General features: G+C 40.1%; 1 protein-coding gene across 2 annotated transcripts in view; it reads right to left on the bottom strand.

The window, feature by feature from the left end:
* Positions 1-24,783, bottom strand: part of RNGTT (RNA guanylyltransferase and 5'-phosphatase) — a gene marked incomplete at both ends in the record, with an annotated part of 187,671 nt that overhangs the window by 157,162 nt on the left and 5,726 nt on the right. For both annotated transcript variants that reach the window (XM_079532490.1, XM_079532491.1), the window contains 6 exons: positions 3,033-3,134; positions 3,747-3,856; positions 10,474-10,723; positions 13,579-13,654; positions 18,782-18,870; positions 18,993-19,096. In XM_079532490.1, coding sequence (XP_079388616.1) covers positions 3,033-3,134; positions 3,747-3,856; positions 10,474-10,723; positions 13,579-13,654; positions 18,782-18,870; positions 18,993-19,096 — 731 coding nt within the window. The remainder of the gene's footprint in view (positions 1-3,032; positions 3,135-3,746; positions 3,857-10,473; positions 10,724-13,578; positions 13,655-18,781; positions 18,871-18,992; positions 19,097-24,783) is intronic.

Raw genomic sequence — 24,783 nt, 5'->3', positions numbered from 1 at the left:
GGCCACCCTCAGCAAGTTTGCTGATGATACGAAGTTGGGAGGATTGGCTGACACGCCTGAAGGCTGTGTTGCCATTCAGCAAGACCTGGATAGGCTGGAGAGCTGGGCAGAAAAAAACCGGATGAGGTTTAACAAAAGCAAGTGTAGAGTCTTGCATCTGGGGAGGAATAATTCCATGCACCGGTACAGGCTGGGGGATGACCTGCTGGAGGGGAGCTCTGCAGAGAGGGACCTGGGTGTCCTGGTGGATGACAGGTTGGCCATGAGCCAGCAGTGTGCCCTTGTGGCCAAAAAGACCAATGGCTTACTGGGGTGCATTAAAAAGAGCGTGTCCAGCAGGTCGAGGGAGGTGATCCTCCCCCTCTACTCTGCCCTGGTGAGGCCTCATCTGGAGTACTGCGTCCAGTTCTGGGCTCCCCAGTACAAAAAAGACAAGGATCTCTTGGAAAGAGTCCAGCGGAGGGCCACGAAGATGGTGAAGGGCCTGGAGCATCTCTCCTATGAGGAAAGGCTGAGTGAACTGGGTCTGTTCAGCCTTGAGAAGAGAAGACTGAGAGGGGACCTGATCCAGGTCTATAAATATCTGAGGTGTGGGGGGCAGAACGGCGAGGCCAGACTGTTTTCAGTGGTGAGTGGAGACAGGACAAGGGGAAACGGCCGGAAACTGCAGCATAGGAAGTTCCGCACAAATGTGCGCAAGAACTTCTTTACAGTGAGGTGACGGAGCACTGGAACAGGCTGCCCAGGGAGGTGGTGGAGTCTCCTTCTCTGGAGATGTTCAAGACCTGCCTGGATGCCTACCTGTGCGACCTGCTGTAGGGAACCTGCTTTGGCAGGGGGGTTGGACTCGATGATCTCTGGAGGTCCCTTCCAACCCCTACAATTCTGTGATTCTGTGACACACTCAGGTGAGCCCATATGAACCTCATGAAGTCCAACAAGGCCATAATGCAAAGTCTTGAACCTGCATCAGGACAAACCCAAACAGAAATACAGGCTGGGCAGAGAATGGACTGAGAGCAGCCCTACAGAAAAGGACTTGGGGGTTGAGGAGGACTAAAAGCTGAGCATATGCAGTCAGCAGGAGCTTGTGGCCCAGAAAACCAACTGCATGCTGCATCAAAAGAATTGTGACCAGCAGGGTGGTGGAGGTGATTCTCTGCCTTGCTCTTGTGAAATTCCACCTAGACTACTGTGCTCAGCTCTGGGTGCTCAGCATAAGAATGACAGGGAGGTTCAGAGAAGGGTCACAAGGATGATCAGAAGGCTGAAGCACCTGACACGTAAAGAAAGGCTGAGGGAGTTAGTGTTGTCTAGCCTGGAGAAGAGAAGGCTCCGAGGAGACCTCAGCGCAGACTTCTAGCACACAGAGAGGTCTACAAGAAAGAAGGGAAAGAGACTCTTTGCCAGGCAGCATAGTGAAGGGACTAGTGGTAACAGCTTTAAACTAAAAGAGGAGAGATTTACATCAGGTATCAGGAAGAAATCTTTACTCAGATGGTGGTGAAGCACTGCCACAGGCTGCCCAAAGAAACTGTGGATGCCTCATCCCCGGATGTGCTCAAGGCTGGGGTGGATGAGACCCTGGGCAGCCTGGTCCAGAGGAAAGTGTCCCTGTCCACAGCAGAGGGAGTAGAACTGGATGGTCTTAAAGGTCCTTTCCAACCCAAAATGCCCTATGATTTTATGAGAGGAAATAAAGCCAAAGGGTGACCAGGCAGCAACCTAGCAGTATATGAATGGCAATTAAAGACATAGTCCAAATTTCTTTCGGTAGTGACAAACGATACAAGAAGTCACAGCTATGAATTGCTACCTGGGAGGTTCCCTTTGAACATCAAGAAGAAAAACCAAGCTTCCTCCACTGGATGGGCACTGCAGCTCCAGAACAGATTACTACGTAAGCAGTAAACAGATTGCTACGTAAACCCCTTCCTGGGAGTTCTCAAGATTTGACAAGATGAAGCCAAATTAAATTTCTGAAGCATTGGCAATAATCCTGCTTCAAGTGAAATAACAGCAGAAGTTCTTCCCGACAGAATTTAATTTTTTTTACACAATGCCTCAAAATTTTTGCCTTAAGGGCAAAATATTTCTATTTTGCAAGATATATTGTGGAAAAATAAGTCAAACAAATTGGTGCTTGGAATTCCATTCTATGTATTTTATAGACACATATTTCTCTCATCTATGTGTGTGTGTGTGTAACAATCAGTCACAACAGGGAATACTTGACTACCAAAGTACAGACCTATAGCACAATCTGAGATACCACACAATAGCTCAGATACTCAAAATAAGGCAAAATACAGCAAAACTTGTATGAAACCCACACTACTCTGCATTGGCAATCGTAGACAAGACGCAGTATTGTACCGCATCTAAAAATCACAGGAAGTGCCTAGACAAATGAAAAAAACACACAAAAAAAGAGAAATTGCACGTAAGGATGCTTTTCAAACTAGCAATCATAACACTGAATAGGTTCAAAAGATCAATGTAATCAAGTGGTAGTCTGTTTCCAAAGGGAGGAAAAAAGCGTCCCCCCTACAATGAAAGCAAGAGAACTGATAAGGGAAGACGAAACTATTGAACCACAAATCTCAATAAAGGATCACAGTGTGAAGAAAAACAGAAACCATGACATTTTTAACATTATTCTACTTCTGAAGGCTCAAATATAAATTTTAATTTCGCTTTTATAAACAAATTCTTCAGCTTAACAAACTCTTACTGTTACCTGAGATTATTCTAAGACCTTACTGGCAAATCCTAGCTGACAGACAGATGAGGATCACAAAAAAGAATGAAAGTACACACAGCCAGTCTGCAGAGCAGCTGCTAAAATGAAATTCAGCCACAAACATCAACAAATGTTGGGGATCAAGAAAAAATAAATGAATAAAACTTTGGAGTCGGTTTTGCTGTTAGAATGTGCTTTGTCTATTGCAGATGTTAGTTCACTTTCCTGAGAAAATACAACCTTCCACCCAGTTTACAGGGTATTTCTTTTTCATTTAAAATGAGCTTACCGTGTGCCGTCTGCTTTCCAGCTAACTTTGTATGGTTTCTGTTCCAGAAATTTAATATTTTGCTTGTCCATGGAAACAGGCTGTGCTCCGGGGAATCCAGACCTAAAAAGAGAAATATGTTTATTAATGTTCTGCAGTGAGCAGTCACACAAGGTAATGCATTTTTTAACATCACGTGACTGAAATCGCACCTTGTTGTAGACTTGCTGCAAGGTTAACCTTGAGTTAGAACACCTTCCCAACAAGGCATTTTGCAAGAGAAATTAAATGTTTTTCTGATAGTAATAAGGGTACTTGTCCATGACAAAATAATGAATTATGCAGAACTTCAGAATGTTAATTTTAGAAGAAGAGACATTTGTATTTAAAACCAAAAGCACTGGAAAAACTGTAAGCTTCAGACTGTTTGGAAGCGCTGCAAGCAACTCCCTTGAACTCCAGCTTTACAAAGGAGAAGTTCAGAATCTGAGACATTGAAACCCACATTCATTTTAATGCTGGACATGAAACCAAGTCAGCCCCCAAAAATGAGTATTATATTGTACAATCAGAGTATAAATCCTCACTTGTTTCAGTTTTGAGGAGTTTTGGAGGGTTTTTTTTTTTTTCTTTAAGTCTAAAAATAGACACTCTTTTTGACTACTTTCTCCTACAAAACTAGAAATGCAACATTTCTAGACATTATAAATGAAAGAGTTCTAAATATTCTCATACCCTTCCCATCCACAGAATTGCTGACACTTTTGCTGTATTCCTCCCAACTTTGGTTGTGTTGTCACCTGGTTCACATATTTCACTGTTACACCTTCCAAGAAAACTGCACCCTAAATAGAAATAAAATTAACAAAAAAAAAAAAAATCAGTACATAAGCTTTCATAAAAGCAGATCAGAAAACAATACAAGATTCAGGCTGTTATAGCAACATATGATCTTAACAAGCAGTACTGGTTTAGAGACTTCTTCCAGTCCAGCACTATTTCTCTTCTCACTGGAGACGGGATGAGGGAAAATGCCTCAAGTTGCACCAGGGTAAGTTTAAGTCAGACATCAGGAAACACTTCTTTAGAGACAGGCTTGTTAAGCACTGACATAGGCTCCCCAGGGAGGTGGTTGAGTCACCAGCCCTGCATGTGCTTAAAAACTGTTTGGATGTGGTGCTCAGGGCCATGATTTAGCAGAAGGTTGCCAGAGTTAGGGAAGTATGGTTAGGTTGTGGTTGGACTTGATGATCTTTAAGGTCTTTTCCAACCTGAGCAATTCTACGATACTATGACTCTATTTCTCCCCCAAACACCATGATCAGTTCAGCTTTGTCAGTAAAGTCAAATATGTAGGCCACATAATGAACCCAAGAACTGAAATGAGTTATTTCTGGGAATAAAAAAGTGTCAAAAAATACAGCCTCAAAACAAGTAAACTGTAAACTAGTGACAAAATTAAACTAGGAAATGTTTAAAAAAAATACATAAATTGCATTCTTCTACCAAAAATTCAGTGCTTTCCTCCATTCATGGAAAATAAGAGCTTCTTACTGGCAGCAGAGACAAAGTTCAGCAGCACAGGAATTAATGAAGTCACAAAAACATCTTTGAATAATTTTTTTTGTTTGTTTGTTTGTTTTTGGTTTTTTTTTTAAATAAAAAAGCACCTAAATGGATGAAGCAGTTAAGTCCCTTTTCTCTCCCTCCAAATCTCTGACATGAATGTTTTCAGTCAACTACATTAACTCCATTCAGACCTCAATGGTAATTCCAGTACAAGAAGTTAAAATCCATGTTTTCAACCTCCACTTAGGTGATGCAGTATATATTGCATTTCAAAACTTAAAACTTACACTGTAGGGGAAAAAAGTGTACTTATGCAGCACCAAACTTAGAGGGTTCTTGGTTGATCTAGAACAAACGTCTTAACAAAAGAGAAAATAAACAGCTGGTTTGTAACAAAAACATGTATGAAAGTACACTTATATGATTTTGTTACCAATCTAAACCAGGTTACCGAAACTTAAAGCTGTTCTGAATGCCCCAGATAAGCCTAAGCAGATATCAATAAAGAATATGGAAAATAAAACTCAAATAATCTTTGTATTCTAGAAAAGATTTGACGCTGAGTAGAATAAAATTCTGCACAACAGAATCCAATAAGGCCATCAGGTTGAGAAAGCTACAGAACTGAATGTTTCTATGGAGATTCCAAATCTATCAGACTTTTTTTTTTAGCAGCATCACAAAATCTCAATGTGGATTAAAAAGATCAAAGCACGAAGCTTCACCTGTTGAACTGCATCTCCTGCATATGATTACAGAAGTATTTTCTACCTGCTCTCTAAAAAGCCTAAAACTTGCTTTAACAAATCTAGCTACATACCGCTTGTGAAAGGAGCCTTTATGCTCCCTTTCCCTTCCACATACCATTGCACTCATCTGTTTCACTCTTGAGCAAGTCGAAGAACTAAGATGGCAAAAATAACAACGTGAATTAGTAATATTCTTCCAAATTGCTATCCTGAATTAGCTCACCATTGGATGAGTCAGTGCTGGTGCCTGCACAGTGGAAGCAGAAAAACACAACGAGTGAAAGGAAAGCAGAACCCAAGTTTTCAGTTAAGATAGGCTCAGCTGTGCCACCAAATCCATATTCTGAGAGCAGTACATCCTGAAGCAATGAGCTAGTTCACAACCTTAATTATCTTAAGCTCCACAGACTTTCAGAGATTCGCTTATCCCATGTTATTTCTGCTTGCCCCAGTAGGTGCAGCAGCACACAGGTCATTCAGTAAGGGAGGCAGAGCTTCATAAGCCTGGCTACCATGCTGTCTGGGTTCTCAATAAAGGGTTAACAGCACCAGGAAATAAAGGATTGTGACCTCCTACTCTGAATAACATCAGAGCGCAGCAGCATTAGGGGCTGCCAAGATGAAAGCAAAAAGCAGGCAAAAGCAAATATCTTCCAAAAAATAAAGTCATAAACAAGAAACCGGTGCTGGTGCTCACCACTTCAAATTGTCTCTTGCAGACTGAGTAAGAGAATTATGCACTTACACAACTGATTTTGGAGCTGCTAACATCAGAGTGCATAGCACTATCAAGTTATGCCATGAACTAAAAACAGCTGCACATGCTTTCACACTTTCCATCACAAGCATGATTCTGCATTACTACAATTCTGAACAGTTTCAAAAATTCTCTGCATGGTAAGAAAAGCATGCAGTTGGAGTGAATTATTCAAAATTACAAATGCATCAGCTATCCAGCACATAGGAAGTATGCACCCTAATTTAGTTCCAGTCACTTTGTTTGGTCTGTTTGTTTACCGTAAGAGCTTTTAACTGTAAATACCTGACAACAGGTTCTCTTGCATAAGCAGCATGTGCTTATTTACATGATTACATACAAGTGCATATGTATATACATACACACAAACACATAGTTAAGATTTCAGGGTGGAGAGGTGCAAGTATGAAAGAATTAAGGAAAAAAGTACAGCTTATATTTGGACAAAGAAGCCAAGCTTTTGCTTTTCCATACTGGCTTCTCCATTCACCTGATAGGTACACTGTAACCCCTCACTGTAATGCTGTCAATCTGAAACAAGAAGAGGACTGGGGGGAGCGAGGAGCAAAGTGCTGACATCATAGGGAGAAGACAAGGTTGTACAACAGTTGGACAGATAACACAGAGACTATTTCACTCAATTACTGCACCCTAAGAATATTATCAACTCAGGTAGCCAGACACTCCATCCAGGATGCTAATGTAAAGAGAGCCATAGCAGCAGACAGACAAGATGATGCTTTTACAGAATAAAGTCAGGCCTCAGATATACTCTGTAGCTATGCCACTGCAGTAGAAAAACAGGTGATCCATCTGCATACTGATAGTTGGTAAGCTCAGTGCTCCGGGTTTCACATGAATAGTTCCTGCAACAAGGTGCCAGAACTGAGCCAGACCCATCTACTTTCTGCACTGTTGTTGAGCTAACAACAATCTCATGGAAATGGGCTGAACATGGTACAGAGATGCAAGAGTAGCCAGCTCAGCAGCAGTACCTCAAGATCCCAGGTAACTACGTCCTTTTAGCAGCTACACTCTGCACAGCCCTTCATATCATCTGTAGTCCTGAAATTCTTCACCCTTGCCACTGCATCCCTACATCCATTGCATCAGCTGAAGGAAAAGTAGCAGTGCATCATCATGTCTTGGGTCAGATTTAGAACAGCTGGAGGAGGGTATAGAATTGGAGCCATGCCCTCCCATACCTCCCCAATCCCAACAGCTATCACCAGGCCTGGGTGATGGCCATCTTCAGCTACTCAGAGACTTGATCAAGTGCAAAATGTTCACAGAAAGCTCTCCAGAGAAGAAACATAACAGAAAAAGAACCTTCTGAAAGAGAGGAAGCAAGCAATCCTTAGAAATGAGGAGGGGGGAAAAATACCTTCCACATTTAATAAGGAATAAGAAACTATGCATATACACACACATAGAAAATAAGAGAAAAAGGAGGCAGATACAGACCATGTGCTGAATTAGCATTAGTGCATCTTCTAAAAGGCAATTATATTGAGATATATAAGCAGAAACATTAGCCTTAAGACACACAAAATTCCTTCCTGTTAAGCACTGAGGTGGCTTCAGCTAGAGGCTTGTGTTCACTTACAGGCACTAAAGCCTCAGAAAATAAAGAATGTCAAGAATATTCAGTACTCAACAGACTCTAGGGGTAAACTACATAAGAAAACACTGCTGCAAAAAAAAAAAAAAAAAAAAAAAAAAAAGAGAACATAATATTTTTTCTGTATCGACAGTATGTTCCCAGGTATAGTATAGGGATTAAATGTTGGCTAAAAAAAAAAAAAAAAAAAAGCTAGATTAGAAAATCACTAACATTTACAATCAATATACTTTGATACTTCAATATTACTGTGGCTAACTATATCAGCCATGAAGGTTAATGGTTTCCCTCGGTCTCACAGATGATCACAAGACAGCTCCCCTCAAAATCACAAAGGAAATCACTAGTAGTAACCACCACTTGCAGGCTGGTTGAGACATAACCACCCATTTTAGAAGCGCTGCATGTTACACCCTGTACTTCCTGTGAAATGCACGACTTACATAGGAATAGAACAGATGGTACTTCTTAATAAAGATTAAAAGATCTGTTTGACCCATGAAAAGTTTGAAAGTTTTGGCTCAGAAGTATAACTCACTGTCCTATCTGCAAAACACTTGGGAGATTTTTTACCCAAAGTGAGATTGTAAGTATCAGCTAACAGACCCACTGTTACCTGTCAGCTACATTCAGATGGTGAAGGAAACTAATGTTCTAACTGTTATAACAGCTTATAGAAGACTTTTTGACGTCAACAATAAAGTTTCTCCAGTCCAAGGCAGAATTTGTGAAATGGGCAGTATGCTTACATCTCTCCATAAGCTATCTGGTCAGTTGCTTTGGACTATTCACTGTTCTAGAAGATGCCTGGGAGGTATCTCCTCTACCCCCAGAACTTTCCTTCTATTTCCTCAAAGATCTGGGTCAAATGAAAATATTTCAGAACATCACCATCATAACAGTCCCATTTAGTTTGGCATTACATATCCTCTCGTCTTTCGAGGAGTCAGATGAGAAAACTGAAAACATTGCTGTGAGAAATCAACAGTAACAATGAACATTTAGCCCTTCAGATAGCATAAAAATAACTGGCTGTACATACAGAGTGGAGAACAGCACCACCAAAAGAGATTTGGGGGGTCTTGGTCAACAGTAAATTGAACATGAGCCAACAGTGTGCCCAGGCAGCCAGGAAGACAAACCATCCCTGGAGTGCATCAAGCACAGCATTGCCAGTGGGCAATGGAAGGGATTGTCCTACTCTGCTCTGTGCTGTGCTCACCCTGTGCACTGTGCATGGTTTGTGTGCCATAATATAAAAATGTAGAACTATCAGAGTGCCCAAAAGAGGGCTACAAAGATGGTAAAGGGTGCAGAGAAGACATATGAAGAGAGGCTGAGGTCCCCTGCTCTGTTCAGCCCAGAGAAGAGGCCTCACGGCAGTCTACAGCTCCTCATGAGGGGAGTGGAGGGGCAGCACTGAGCTCTGCTCTCTGGTGACAGCAACAGGACCTAAAGGAACAGCATGGAGCTGTGTCAGGGGAGAGGCAGGTGGGGGTTAGGGACAGGTTCTGCATCAGAGGGCAGTGGGCACGGAACAGGCTCCCCAGGGCAGTGGTTGTGGCATTGAGCTTGTCAGAGTTCAAGATACATCTGGACAACATTCTCAGTCATATGCTCTGATTTTTGAGTGGTGCTGTGTGGAGTAAGGAGCTGGACTTCATGATCCTTGTGGGTCTCTTCCAACTCAGAACATTCTATGATTCTGTAAGAGAAAAATCTAAGCAAGAGGTATTTACCTGATAATAATTCTCCCTGTAGATTGCACATTTATAAGGAATCACAAATAGACTCTATCCATCTCTACTCAGTTAAGATGCAGTGCAATCTGCCAGCCAAATATCATGGTAAAGAATTCTCCCCGTTCCTCCTCTTCATGCCAAAGACTGTTCCTCCAGAGCTGCAAAACTGAATTATACGAATATGCATATTAACTAAATGATTCTGTCTTTCACAAATTCTCTAACTCTTAATTAAGTTTTAGTTATTAATATGCTTATTCGTATAATTTAGCTTTCAGCTTTCAAAAAAAAAAAAAAAAAAATCTATGCTGGCAGATAAGAAAAAGCTTATGACAACAGTACGGCGATTCCTGCTAAACACATCAATTTAGTTTTATACCTGTGGAAAAATGGCTGCCTTCAGCCTCACCATCACACCTCAGTTGTTAATGCATCAAAACACAAGTCAAAAACAAAAATAAATCAGTTTGGCAGTTCCAACCTAAAGAAAAGTTCTTATCATTCTATAGTTAAAAGCTTTGGAAAAAAAAAAGTGATTCTAGAATTGCCTTGGCTTTCTAAAAATCACATTGCTTCTTGCTAATCCTAGTCTCAATCCTCTCAGGTTTTCAAAATTAATTATATTTACCAAAATGAGCACTGAATTTAAAAGACTGAACTTTGATCCACATGGCTACAAAAAAATAACCAGAAATTGTTTTACAACCCCATACACCTGCAGAACATTTCACCTCTAACAACAGGTCAGATAAGTACGAAAAAATTGTGTACCTCAACTCAAGCTTAAAAAAAGGTAGTATTTGAAAAATTTAAGTCATTGTTACCACTGAAATAGTTAAAGTTTTCAAAGTTCAGTGTTCATATAGGAAACATCAAAAAAAATGTTTCCCCTGGTTAGAGACAATACTACTAGTTCCCAACTTGCAAGAGCAATTGTCTAGCACTTACAGTGTAGTAACCCATGATCGTGAGTTTATGCAAGTACAGTTAGCAATTAGAATATTAAGTTCTTAATCAAAAATACCAGTTTTAGGTGTTCTTTTCTCCTCTTGCCAAAGGAAGTGCTTGATGATCCAGGTTCTGATTCTTGGCCTCCTATTTTACCGTTGTCATCATCTTCCTCTTCGTCATCCTCAAAGCACCATTCTGGTAGCTCAGGTGGTGATGGTGCATCATCTTCATCTCCGTAACGACGAAATAATTCCTTCAAATAGTCACCTTTGTAAATACCTGGTGGTCTGGCCTGAGCAAAGGTAGCCACAGCTGCCTCAATACTGGCAAATAAAAAATGGAAATTACTCTGTAACTTTATTTGTTAAGGCATAGCATGACTAAAACATACTTAAAACTTACCAAGTTATCAAGTACCAAGAATTCAGAAAAAATCCTGAATTGACAATTCCAAAAACATTCATGATATTCAAAGCATCATGCTTCAATTGTGTTGATCATGTACACAAAATCTGCAGCTTGGTCTGTTTCATCTCTAGCTGCAGCGAAGACCAGCCTGCTGGTCATTTAGGTAAAACCTTCATTATAATTTTTATTATTGCTATAGAAAAATGAATGAGTGGCACATAGGTAAGTACTTACAGACCAAATTACAGACCACAAATCTACATTTAGAAATCTTGCTATATAGGTTGGATACTGGGAAAAATCTCTTCTCTGAAAGAGTGGTCAGGTGCTGCAATAGGCTGCCCAGGGAGGCAGTTGGAGTCACCGTCCCTGGAGGTGTTCAAGAAACATTTAGATGTTTTACTGAGGGAAGCGGTTTAGTGGGAAATATTGGTGGTAGGTGGATGGTTGGACTGGATCATCTTGGTGGTCTTTTCCAACCTTGGTGATTCTATGTAAAAGAGTAGAGAGATACCACAAAAGGTAAATCCCTTAGTTAGGCTTCTTGACAAGCACGAATGTTTAAGCTGGAATAAAAGCACATACTACTTGCTGCAAATTTTTTACTTTCTTTTTAAATATGAAAATAGCCTATCACTGAAACAAGGAAATCATATAGGTAAAATTGGAAAAAAAATACAGAAGGCATTTTTTGCCTCATCTGTCCAGTATGAGACAGTGCCTGAGAACTCTGAAACAAGTATCCTGGTATAGAGAAAGCCACTTCCCAAGGAGCAGGTAAGTTTAGTTCTCTCTTTGATCAAGAGTGCAGAACAAAGCATTTTCAGAAGTCAGGCTACCAGATGGTCATCAAATCTCAGAAACAACAGCTTAATAACCTGAGTTATTTAGAAAAAAAAAAATCTAATCTTCCTCATTTTGTTTCTTATGACTTCTAATTTCTCACATACAAGACAATTTTCATTTTGGTAACATTCCTAAATTGTTTCGCACCTTCCAAAATCAACGTCATTGCAAATCCAAAACAACCAAAAGAGGCAGGGCCTGAAACATGTTCAGATTCGTCCTCCATTGTATCACAAGAACTCTACACTATTGTGGAGCATATGGTAACAAAAGTCAAAAGATCCAGCGCTAGGTTTCTGAGCTTGAAATCTGCTGAAGGAAAACATGCTCTGCAAGTTCCAGAAATAGAGTAGACTTTGGGGAAAAAGTTATAGAAAAGGAAACTAAGGTTTCTGATAACTAGCTGGAGGGCTTTCATTCTAGATGACCTTTCTTTAAACTAACTATAAAATACATCTCAGAATTCACAATGCATCAGCAGTACTCTTGTACCATACACTTCAGAAATGAATATGGATGGATTTTTCCATCAGGAAACCCTTATTTCTTCACTAACAGCAGTGACTTATTTTAAAGGATGATACAGCAAACTGACTTTATCTTAATACAATGCTTAGCACTAACTTCCACCTTGCAGAAATCTTTTGCAGTGGACATTTTTATTAAATGACATCAGGACACTCTGTTAAAATAATTTGACAGAGAAGAGCAAATTTACACAATCAGCTATTCGAACAAAGCGAACAAACAAAAATACATGGCTGCTAAGTTTTAAGGCCTTTCCCACAGAGGTATAGAAGTAAAAAGCTGCCTAAAAGCAGTTTCAAATAGATTTAAGTGCATTTCCTCCTCAGAACAAACGACCAATATCGAATCTGATTACTGCATGCTGCTTTTAAGTTGTTAGATTAAAAGCAAAGCAATTTTCTACTTTGTAAGAGTAACTATAACCACACTATAACAATCTTTGTATCTTCCTGCAGTCAGCTAAGATTCTGCCAAGACTCAGCCACCCACCCTTAATGGCATTCTGTCTCCACTACTTCAGTGTCTTTACTCCAAGTTTACTAACAGAAGACAACAACCTACTTCTTTGCAAACTGCTTGCATATACACATTAATCACCAAATAAATTCTATGTCCAGAGATATATCACAAGAACAGGAGTGTATTTCTCTTCATTTAAAAGACCGTACAAGAAATACCATCAAAATGCTGAAGGGACTTTGGTCAGTTACACTCTGCAAGTGACCCAGCCATCACAGAAACAGCATTTCATGAACACTACCAAACATGCAAAAATCAAGCTTATCAGCATGGTACGGCCTATTTTTTTTTTTTCCTTTTAAACTAGTAATATTTAGAAAAGATCTCTGGTGTGTATGAAGGCACCAAAGTTTAAAATCACTCAAGCAGGTGCTTTTGTAGAAATGTGCTGCAGACCTCAAACAGCAAGTTGGAAAAAGCTTTGCCTTCCCCACCACCCCTTCAGAAGGGAACTTGTCACTCTGTTATTTCTCCAGCTAATGGCATCTTCCTGGAAGTCAAGAAATTAAAAAAGCCTACAACCAAACCTATGTGAAATAGAAGAAATAATACTTCAGGCTTCCCTGAACTCTTGCGTTTTCACTCAAAGCATGGGGCACGCCACTGGGGAGGGACTCAGCACAACCCATACGTTTCTAGAAGCCTTCACACAGCAGGTACAGCTGACTTTCACTTACCAGAACTGAAAAGCTTAACTGACCAAGGCTAAGCTACCAAGGTATGATATGAATAATGCTAACATAGGTTGTTTGCTCAAAATTAGTAGGAAGTTTCAATTTAAACAGTGAATACACGAGGATAGCTGCCAGGACAACAAGTGAAACATACTGAAGATTCTTTAGTCCACAAATCCCTAAGAATTAAATTTCAAAGTTACCTCCAGTCCAGCTTCTCAACCAAGAAGGCACAGATGAGAAATCCAGTTCTATTGAAACCATGTGTGCAATGGACACCTAGAAGAAACAAAAACATAATCATTTGAAAGTATTTCCAACATACATAGTTGAGTTTCACAAGTGAGTTTTCTAATCATTCTACTCTCATCAATAACAAGTTACCTCCCTTCCTATCAAGACAGCACAGATTACTTAATGCACAAAAGCCTAAGAACAATTTATTATATCCTTCCTGCAAATTATCAGCATCAGGAACATAGAACACTTCAGATTACTTCAGATCAAGACCACTAACTTAATCCAACTCAAATATGGCTAATGCAGATGAGATCCAAAGTTGTTTGATTTGGATTTTTTTTTTTTAAATGACTGCACAAATGCTTACTAGGAGACAATGCAGTCAAATTTGATAGCTGTGTTTTTAATGGATTCAACAAGCTCTACATTATTTCACACCATCAGGCATAAAAATCATACCCAGATTTTCCTGTTTCAAACTTGAATGCAGTGTCAGTCTAAAATTCTAAGTCAGATTTATAATTACCATACTAAGGCTGGGCATTAAATTGGGGGGGGAGGGGAGGAGGAGGAGGAGGAAGAAAACTATAGACCGCTACAATAACTTTGAAATACTTATTACATTTTAAGAAAAACACAAATTTTTCCTCTATTTTACAGTGAAAGGAAGGGAGAGTCAAAGGCATCAAGATTCCTTTTTCCTATTCTTTTCTCCTATGTCAAGGCAACAGCACCATCTAGTGATAAACAAACCAAGCTTGAAATTTGTGCTACTAAAAGGCTATGAGGAATTCAAGCAAGACAACTCTTCCTCCCACTGCATCTTTTTTAAACAGCAAACACCGCAGTATTAAAGTTTCCACTAAAACCAACTGCAATTATTAATTGGTCAATAATATGTTTTTTCAGCTCTGACTACAAAACAAGGTTTTATTAATTCACTTAGTCTCCTAACTGTGGCAGAGAAATAAGTCAACAATAATTTACTGGATGCTTATCCAGATCAAATTTCAGCATCTACCTTCTCTTCCTACAATCTACATGCACACTGCAGCAATTTATTTATTCTAAACTGGAGATCCAAGACCAAATACCTATGAAGAGCAGCAACTTTACATACGTACACAGACCTCGACTGCATCAGAGCTGGTTTTATGACTCACTCCCCTTTCGCTCCAACATCCCTTTCTTAAAAAAGCAATGCAAAATCTGCTAGGAATTTCTTGGATTCACACTTTCTAACCATTAATAGCCTTAAAGCCATAACTTGCATCAAATGAAATTAATTTTAGCTTCCTTATAGAATTTGTTCCCAGTAATCATTTCTCTTTTGTTTCTGGCTTAAGCAAAATCTTTGCATTTTGTTTCCTTGAAGTTGGCAGGCACGCTGCAGTCCTTCAAGTTGCAAAAATATAGCTTCCATCCTATAGTGTTCTAGTTGAATAGAAAATTTTGTTCACTTATCATCCGCATTTAAGCCTTTTTCGTATCAGGCACACAATTGCTATCAATAAGCCCTGCAGCTGTTACTTCTACCAAGAAGGTTAAGTCAATAATTTTACACACACAACAAAGATAAGTAGCATTTCAGCAATAAGACCAATGGCTTGGAAAGGAATGATTGCAGAGGGTGCAGAGTCCTATCACTGCTGCAGATTGCTTTCACTTCTGATAAAAACATCCTCCACTCTAAGTCCTCTGGAGCTCTTTCAAAAGAGGAAAAAAAGCATTCAGACCCAGAAACAACTTTTCTGTAACTCATGGAAGGAAAATGGAAAATCCCAACACAAAAACCAAAACCACAGGTTATTTAAGAGATTTATTTTTTTTTTCTGCCTCTCAGAAGTGAACCAAAGGGAAGTGATCGTCCCTCTGTATTCAGCACTGGTGAGGCTACACCTCAAGTACTGTGTTCAGTTTTGGGCCCCTCACTGCAAGACAGACATTGAGGCCCTGGAGCATGTCCAGAGAAGGCAGTGAAGCTGTGAGGGCTCTGGAGCATAAGTCTTATGGATAGTGGCTGAGGGAGCTGGGATTGTTCAGTTCGGAGAAGAGGAGGCTCAGGGGTGAGCTGATTGCTCTCTAGAACTTCCCGAGGGGAGATCATACTGACCTAGGGGGAGAGTCTCTTCTCCCACTTAACTAGCAATAGGACTAGAGGGAACAGCCTTAAGATGCACCAGAAGAGATTCAGGTTGAACATTAGGAAATACTTCTCTGAGAGAGGGGTCAGGCACTGGAACAGGCTGCCCAGAGAGGCGCTTGAGTCATCAACCCCAGAAGTGCTCAAAAAACATTTCATTGTTGTACTGAGAACCACGGTTCGGTAGAGAAATATTGGTGATAGGGGGTACAGCTGCACTGGATGATCTTAGAGATTTTTTCCAACCTCGGTGATTTCACAGTTCTAAAGTCCTGAGTTTGGTGCCAAGGAAGGTTACGGAGCAGACTGTCATGAGGGAGATCACACAGCATGTGCAGGACAACTTTGGGAATCAGTCCTAGCCAGCATGGGTTCATGAAAGGCAGGTCCTGCTTGACCAACCTGATCCTTCTATGATCTAGTGACCCATCTGGTGGACAAGGAAAAGGCTGTTGATGTAGTTTACCTAGACTTCAGCAAGGCCTTTGACACTGCCACCCACATTATTCTCCTGCAGAAGCTGGCAGCCTGTGGCTTGGACAGGTACACTCTTAACTGGATAAGGAACTGGCTGGAAGGCCAGGCTCAGAAAGTGCTGGTGAATGGAACTAAACCAAACTGGTGACCGGTCAAAAGTAGTGTTCCCCAGGGGTCTGTGCTGGGGCCTGTCCTCTTCAATATCTTTGCTGATGACCTGGATGAGGGCACTGAGTGCACCTGCAGTAAGTTTGCAGATGACACCAACTTGGCTGGGAGTGCTGATCTGCCTGGGGGTAGCGAGGCCCTACAGAAGGATCTGGACAGGCTGGATGGCTGGGCTGAAGCCAATGACATGAGGTTCAACAAGGCCAAATGCCGGGTCCTGCACTTTGGCCACAACAACCCCAGGCAATGCTTTAGGCTTCTTGGAGCAGAGTGACTGGAAGACTGCATAGAGGAAATGGACCTGGGGGTATTGATTGATGCTCGGCTGAACGTGAGCCAGCAGTGTGCCCAGGTGGCCAGAAGGCCAATGGCATCCTGGCTTGCATCAGAAACAGTGCTGCCAGCAGGAACAGGGCAGTGATTGCCCCCTGTACTCAGCTCTGGTGAGGCCGCACCTCGAGTACTGTGTCCAGTTTTGGGCCCCTCACTGCAAGAAAGACATTGAGGCCTTGGAGCGGGTTCAAAGGAGGGCGACAAAGCTGGTGGGGGGTCTGGAGCACAGGGCTTATGAGGAGCGGCTGAAGGAGCTGGGAATGTTCAGCCTGGAGAAGAGGAGGCTCAGGGGAGACCTCATCGCTCTCCATAACTTCCTGAAGGGAGGTTGTAGGGAGCTGGGGGTCAGCCTCTTCTCTCATGTAACTGGTGGTAGAACTAGAGGGAATGGCTTCAAGCTGCTCCAGGGGAGATTTAGGCTGGATGTCAGGAAATACTACTTTTCTGAAAGAGTGGTCAGGCACTGGAATGGGCTGCCCAGGGAGGTGGTGGAGTCACCAAGCCTGGAGGTGTGCAAGGAACGTTTGGACGTTGTGTTGAGGGATATGGTTTAGTGAGAACTATTGGTGATAGGTGGATGGTTGGACTGGCTGATCCTGTGAGTCTCTTCCATCCTTGGTGATTCTGTGATTCAGCTAGAGTCAAGACACGGTCTTTTCAATAATAGAACATTACAAAACTCATGCAAGTCAGAAAGTAAATGGCTCAACACTAAAAATGGTGTTTTAGAAGTAAAATGGATTTGCTACTTAACACATGTCACAATACTACCCCTATTTCTTAGAAATCCCTATTTCTGAAATATTGTCTGATGGCTGATCCCACTTACTCTCAGTTTTTGTATCAGATACTTCTGCTTGTTCAAGGAAAAAAAAAATACAAGTCTATACAATTGAAATTTCTTTCTATGTGAAACAAAGAAAGCATCTAAAACTAAATTGGGTGAAAAAGTTAATTACGTGCCCAAGTGTATCTCTCAGGCATTAACAAAATAAGATTCTCAATGGTGTCCAGTGACAAGAAGAAACAGGCACAAACTGAAATACAAGAAATGCTGTTTAAACACCAGGAAAAAGCACTTTTCACTGTTGTGGAGTTCCTATCCTTGGAGAATGTCAAAAGTGGGCACCATCCTAAACAACCTGCTGCAGCTGACTGCTCTGCAGAGGGGTGATAAGCTAGATGATTTCCAGAGGTCCCTTTCAACTTCTTCTGTTCTAAGACTCTATACAAATCCTAAACCGTGTGAACATACAAGCTTAGTTTACCGAGCTCTTATCAATGGCACCTATGCAAACAACTGTTCTAAGTACTAAGTCAGACAGATATTCCTATTCAGCAAAGGCATAGAATTATCATCAAACATGCCCAGTGACAAAATTCCTCCTGCCTCTGGAAACTCAGCTGCACAGTAATTTCTCATCTCTGACAGTCTGCAGACAGAGTTAAGCATAGAAGTGCTTAACAGAAACCAGAACAAAACAGTCTTAACTAAAACTGAAAGCCAATCTTTTTTTTTTTTTTTTTTTTTTTTTTTTTGCTCTGAGGAAAAGTCTTATGAACATTCAAATATTTACTATGAGACACTACATCACTGAAGAAAAACTTAGCCAAATATCTACTACCAATTTCTACCAATTAATCAGCTGCTTTGAGAAATCTGTTGAAGAGTCTCTGATCAGTCAGCTATTGAAAATATTGAAAAGGACAGCAAGTAAGCCACACCGAGTGTCAAAACAACACTTAGGCAATGTATGATCTTCTTTTCTATCAGCAGAAGTTTCAAAAATATAATGCAGACAGCTTGCAGACAGTTCTTGTACATTTCTTCTGCATAAAATAAACAGCTGTATTCAAATTGACGCATACAGAAACATACAGGTTTCTATAAAAACAAAATGCTACTCGAGTTAAAAAAAATAATTAATCTATACATGTATAAACACTGTTCTGCAGAAATTCTTTTGTCGCTGTCAAGAATAACAGACTGTATAGGAAAAAAAATAAATTAACAGCAAAGACTAATGAAAATAGATTAGACATACCTATGAGTTCTGTGGGATTCTTTTCACTGAAATGTTCACATACACGGATAAATGTTTCTGTATTCTCAGGCGTAGGGCACTCGCCATGTCTGATTAAAAAAAAAAAGATAGGAATCAGTGGCAGGAGAAGAAAAAATCGAAGTGAAAAAACAGCAATTACTTCAGAGTGATCTTTCAAGTTAAACAACTAAAAAGAATACAGACCACTTACCCCTTACACTGAAGCTTTATATATTTAATCCCCTCTTTCTGTATATCGTTCCTATCATAGAATCTATTGGTGTTGGTCAAGTCTACCAGCAAACCCATTTTAACCTAAAAAATAAACAATTATATATTCAGTTCGGGTATTTGTACATAAATATTAATTTGTTAATAACAACCAAATTTAAAGTGATAGCAAACCACTGTTGCAATTTTGAAATCTTTCAAATACTGTGTTGAGAAAACATCTATATAAGCTTCATTCTACTACCGCTCTACTACCTGTTCTTCGGGAAAGCTTGTGCCTGAATCAGCTTCAGCCACCAATTCAAAAACCTCAGTTTGTTTCTTACAACATTTCTAAGTAAGAAAAATTTGCTAATAGCAAAAAAATATCTGCTAAAGAACTATCTAAACATGTTAAAAGACATAACTTTATTACCTAAAGTCACATCAACTTTACATAAAATAACACAGTGAGAGCACAATAAGAAAAATTACCTACTGAAACTTGTAAGTATCCACTCATAAGAAAAAAAACTTCACCTCAGATCCCCTATTTAGTATAGCGCAAAACAAATGAACACATTTTCAAGTTTAAAATAAAAATTCCCTTTATTTCCTAGAAATTTTCTATTCAGAGGTGAATTTGAACAATTTGAAATCTTGCAAGGTGCTGCAGGTGACTGAGCTGGCAGTTCTAACTACACAGATGTTAGGTGTACCTGAATTAAGGTTGCTTTACCCATTGTCCTAATGTGTCTTTTGAGCTGTACGGAAGTTACCATTTCAAAATTCAAGACAGAAAACAGGAGTTCCTCTAGGTGACACCTTACACACAGCTCACCAGCAACATGCATTCTACTGACACCCCATTTAAGTTAACAAGGGAAATTAAACCCTTCAAAATTCATTAAAATTTTGTAACAGTGGTGGAAAACACTTCACTCCAAGCTCTGGGGAAAGGCATTCCTTTAGGTCACAGATACAGGAAACTGCAGAAAAACAGAACAGGAAAGCAAAGTTGCATGGCAACCCGTTGACTCAATGCTAGCCTTCTTCATTCCGTAGAATTTCATCCTTGGTTCAGCAAAACTTCTTCCAACCATAAACCTCCCTTATGACTACACAAAAAACAGCTCACTGATACACCTGTTTGCTGAAAGCATTCCTGGCTTCCTATTTGCAGAACATCATGCTTTCACTTAGGATCCTCACCATGAAATCAGACGCCTATTTAAAGAATGTTTACAAGGAGATTTAACAAAATCCTCGTTCCGTTGTCTTTTTAAAAAGACATCAACAGTGCACTTAAAAGTACATTACCGCTGCAGCACGTTACATGTGCAAAAACATAAAAGAACAGCACATCTTCAATATATTTAAAACTCCAGCACATATTCTTAACACGATTTTGATCAGTTTTTATTTACCTTGCAGTCAGACTGGCAATAGTTTAGAACTGCAGTAGGAAAAATTACAACTTAAAACACTGCTTCCAGACAATTCACAGAAAATAAATTCCCATCAACTAGAATACAGTTCAGACACAGTAGTTTCGCACAGATACATTAATCTGTAGACTCCAAAGGCAAATTTCCAATTATCTACAGAGCTTGTCATGCATGACATTCAAAGTTATTGTGATACACTTTCATATTTTATCAGATATTAAAAAGTGTCATAACGTGTCAGCAGCGCTAAGTACTCCAATACCCAAATTGGTTCTAAATTCCTCCTCTCCTTCGTGGTTTACCAGCACTGTATATTTTATTCTGAATGGTTTACTGTGAGCATACTGCAAAAAAAATACAAGCACTTTGATAGCAACCCACCTGAAAACAATGTCACATCATCTGAAATTTCAAATATTTTCTGTCAGCTGAGCTGCTAGACATATGGACAGACAGCAGCATATTACCTGGTGATCAATGTTGCAGGGAGCACACAAAAGGCAATAAATTACTTTCCCTCTACTTTCAACAACATTTAGCAAACATCTCAAGGATTACTTAATTCACAAGTGAGGCCACACAAAATTCCCTGGTGCTACACTGTAGGTCCCTAACCCTGACCTAAGCCAATTAAAAACAACTGTTCAGAGTAGAATAACATGTTCTCACATCAGTATCTTTAGGTACACGTACTGGACAGCAAACTAAGAAAAATAAAGGTAAAATGGTGAAAGGTGCAGGAGTCATAGAATCACCAAGGTCAGAAAAGACCCCCCAAATCACCCAGCCCAACCAGCCACCTACCACCAATATTCCCCTCCAAACCATGTCCCTCAGTGCAACATCTAAACATTACCTGAACACCTCCAGAGATGGCGTCTCCACCATCCCCCCGGACAGCTCGTTCCAGTGCCTGACCACTCTTTTAGAGAAGAAATATTTCCTAATATCCAACCTGAATCACCTCTGGCACAACTCAAGGCCATTCCCTCTCATCTTGTCACTAGTTACGCAGGAGAAAGAAGAAGCGGGCCTCTACTTTGCCACAACCTCCCTTCAGGAAGGTGCAGAGAGCAATAAGGTCACCCCTGAGCCTCCTCTTCTCCAGGCTGAACATTCCCAGCTCCTTCAGCCTCTCCTCATAAGCCCTGTGCTCCAGACCCCTCACCAGCTTTGTCGCCCTTCTTTGAACCCGCTCCAAGGCCTCAGTGTCTTTCTTGCAGTGAGGGGCCCAAAACTGGACACAGTACTCAAGGTGCGGCCTCACCAGAGCTGAGTACAGGGGGACAGTGCCTTCCCTGTTCCTGCTGGCAGCACTGTTTCTGATGCAAGCCAGGATGCCATTGGCCTTCTTGGCCACCCGGGCACTCTGCTGGCTCATGTTCAGCCAAGCATAAATCAATACCCACAGGTCCATTTCCTCTATGCAGTCTTCCAGTCACTCTGCTCCAAGAAGCCTGTAGCGTCGCTGGGGTTGTTGTGGCCAAAGTGCAGGACCCGGCATTTGGCCTTGTTGAACCTCATGCCATTGGCTTCAGCCCAGCCATCCAGCCTGTCCAAATCCTTCTGTAGGGCCTCGCTACCCCCAGGCAGATCAACACTCCCAGCCAAGTTGGTGTCATCTGCAAACTTACTGAGGGTGCACTCAGTGCCCTTATCCAGGTCATCAGTAAAGATACTGTACAGGACAGAACCCACACAGAATTTTCTAATAGCATGACCTGACCAAAAAAAAAAAAAAAAAAAAACCCAAAAAAAAAAAAAAAAGCACAATAACCTTCCTCCATGTTCTGCATCCTATCAATAATGTGGTTAGAGTAGGCAAAAAGACTGATACAAGAACCAGCTGTACATTCCCTGAAGAGCTCTACACTACAAAGCAACAGAAGTGGCCCCACAACTACCTTCCTCCTTGGATTCTGCACAGCTCAGTTGGATTAATTCTTCTCTTATTTAAAATATGAAGCTAGGTATAGTGTTTACAAGATATCCTCAACTTAGGAGAAAAAATTATTTTTGAAATAAGATTAAGATTTAATGAAAATTATTTTAAAGCAGAGAATTTTTCATCCAGTTGCAGCATGGTAAGAAAGATATTCCAAAATAAGAATTGGTACTGAAGAAAATGCTGCATCATCCAGAAGGCTCAACAGAAGGAAAAAGAGTTGGTAGGAAAATGAGCCGTTTAATAAAAGCTAGAAATTAAAGTGTAACACCATTTAATATCACAAGTTAACAGAGAGCTAAAATAAGCGCAGTTAATTTGTAAAGTACAGATTAACATTCTCCCCTTTCAAAGTAGGGGATCCAATTCCACTTTAGTACTGAAAACTCAAAGCCAGCTCCCAACTCCACTATTCTCAAATAGCAGCAGCTTCAAAGGCTCGCACCAGAAGCTTCCAAACTTCCCAAAACCTCTCCTGCAGTGAAGAGTTACCACTGAGATGTAGAAAAGCACAAAAATTAATTTCATATCAAAACATTTAAGCTCAAAGAATACTCGCACATTTTTCCTTTAACTTTTAGAGAGTACTCTTCTGAACATATTCATTTATAGATTCCAGTCTCCTGATTGATAAAGAGGATGAGGAGAACACTACAACATAATTCAGACCTAAATTATCAGTAATCATCTGGAGATATTGCATTTAATTTCAACAGGAGGATGAAATACAGCAAAGTATTTAAGAGGAAACTCAGAACTACAGAACTTCTGTCCAGCTGATAGTTATTACAAATCATTCACACGTAAATGAAGATCCTGTGAAGTGAGTGTTTCTCACACAGTTCATGGAGCAGTACACCACACGGGTATCTGGTATAACTCAGCCACAGCTATGAAGCATGTATGGCATGTACATATTTATAAGTGTACGCGTGGCATATAGAGCATAAGGCCTGAAATCAAAGCATCCAGTTACAATATTCCAACATCCACTCAAGGAAATATTGGTACCACAGAAACTGAAGCAATTCAGTCACCAAGCTGAGGTTGGACTGCGCCTGCGTATGGTCTGATCAATCACAATTCCTACATATAGGAAATATTCTGATACCTGTATGCTCATCACACCTGCTTTGCTGTGCTCCCAAACACTGACATCACAGAAACTACCACAGTCATTCTGTCAGCCATGCTCTCATAGGTTTGCTCCTGGAAAACTCTTAGCAGAAGCTGATTTTTGAAGAACTACCAAACTAAACAAGTAACCCATTAGAAAAAAAACTGTATTTCCATCCAACATTTTACAAAAATCTCATTTTTCAGTCTACCACACCCCACCATCATTAAATGACATGGCTTTGAAAGAGAGTAAATTGTTGAGCAACTTCTCACTAAGGCACGTATATTTCTCTCACAAGAATTGTTGCAACACTAGAATTTTATTGCATTGCAACACAATGAAACTGGTTTTTTTTTCTTTTTTCTCTTTTTTTTTTCGCAATTGTAAAAGATGACTGAAGAGATGAAATAAAGCTGATCTGTAGTTTGAAACTGTCCCCTCTACATACAATAAAACTACAATCTTCATACCATCTCCACTCAGCCATACTTTGGCTGGTGAGTCCATGATTTCCTGTGCTTACAAAAGCCTTCTTCCTCTCACTGTTCCTCATTCCAGCTACCTCACACATAAAACACCTTATGCATTCACTCCTTTGTTGCTATGCAAATAAATAGGCTCCTCTAGATTCCCTTTATATGACCCCAGAAGTCTCTCATCAAACATCATCACCCTCAGGAGGGTGAAAACGCACCACAATACATTGAATTCTCTTTGGTTCCCAGACATCTTTCTTGCATTTTTCATTTGAGGAAAGCAGTTTAAAAATGAGTGATTAATTGATCTGTGAAACCAACAACGTGGCTAAGAACTGATAACCAGTTTTCCTTAAAGGAATACTGTGGCTTGAATTTATTAACTGCACAATAGTTCTTGTAAGTCCTAGCTTTTCATAGCAGAAATAAAATTAACTTTTATGAAGCATAAATATTACTAATTTACCTATTCAAGAAAAATTATTAGCAGTGTCACCAATTGCTTGTGCAATTTTTTTTTTTTTTAAATGAGAGCATTAAGTTACTGCTTCAGTACTTGCATTTGTTTAAAAAAAAAAAAAAAAAAAAAAAAAAAAAAGAAGAAGGGAATTGCTGTCCCTTATTAAAAGAATGTTTAACACTGAGGTTTTCAGCAACCAGCTCTAAAAGAGAAAAGGAAAAAAAAGGAAAACACAGAGGAAGCTTGTTAAGGAAAGTACCATCTTAAATGCTCAACCTGTACCTTCAAGTATGTGTTAACAGAAGTAACTAATCATGACCAAAATCCTGATGAAGTTTCTGAT

Source organism: Tetrao urogallus (assembly GCF_951394365.1).
Source record: "Tetrao urogallus genome assembly, chromosome: 2".
NCBI lineage: Eukaryota > Metazoa > Chordata > Aves > Galliformes > Phasianidae > Tetrao > Tetrao urogallus.
This window is presented reverse-complemented; position numbering and strand designations above follow the sequence as displayed.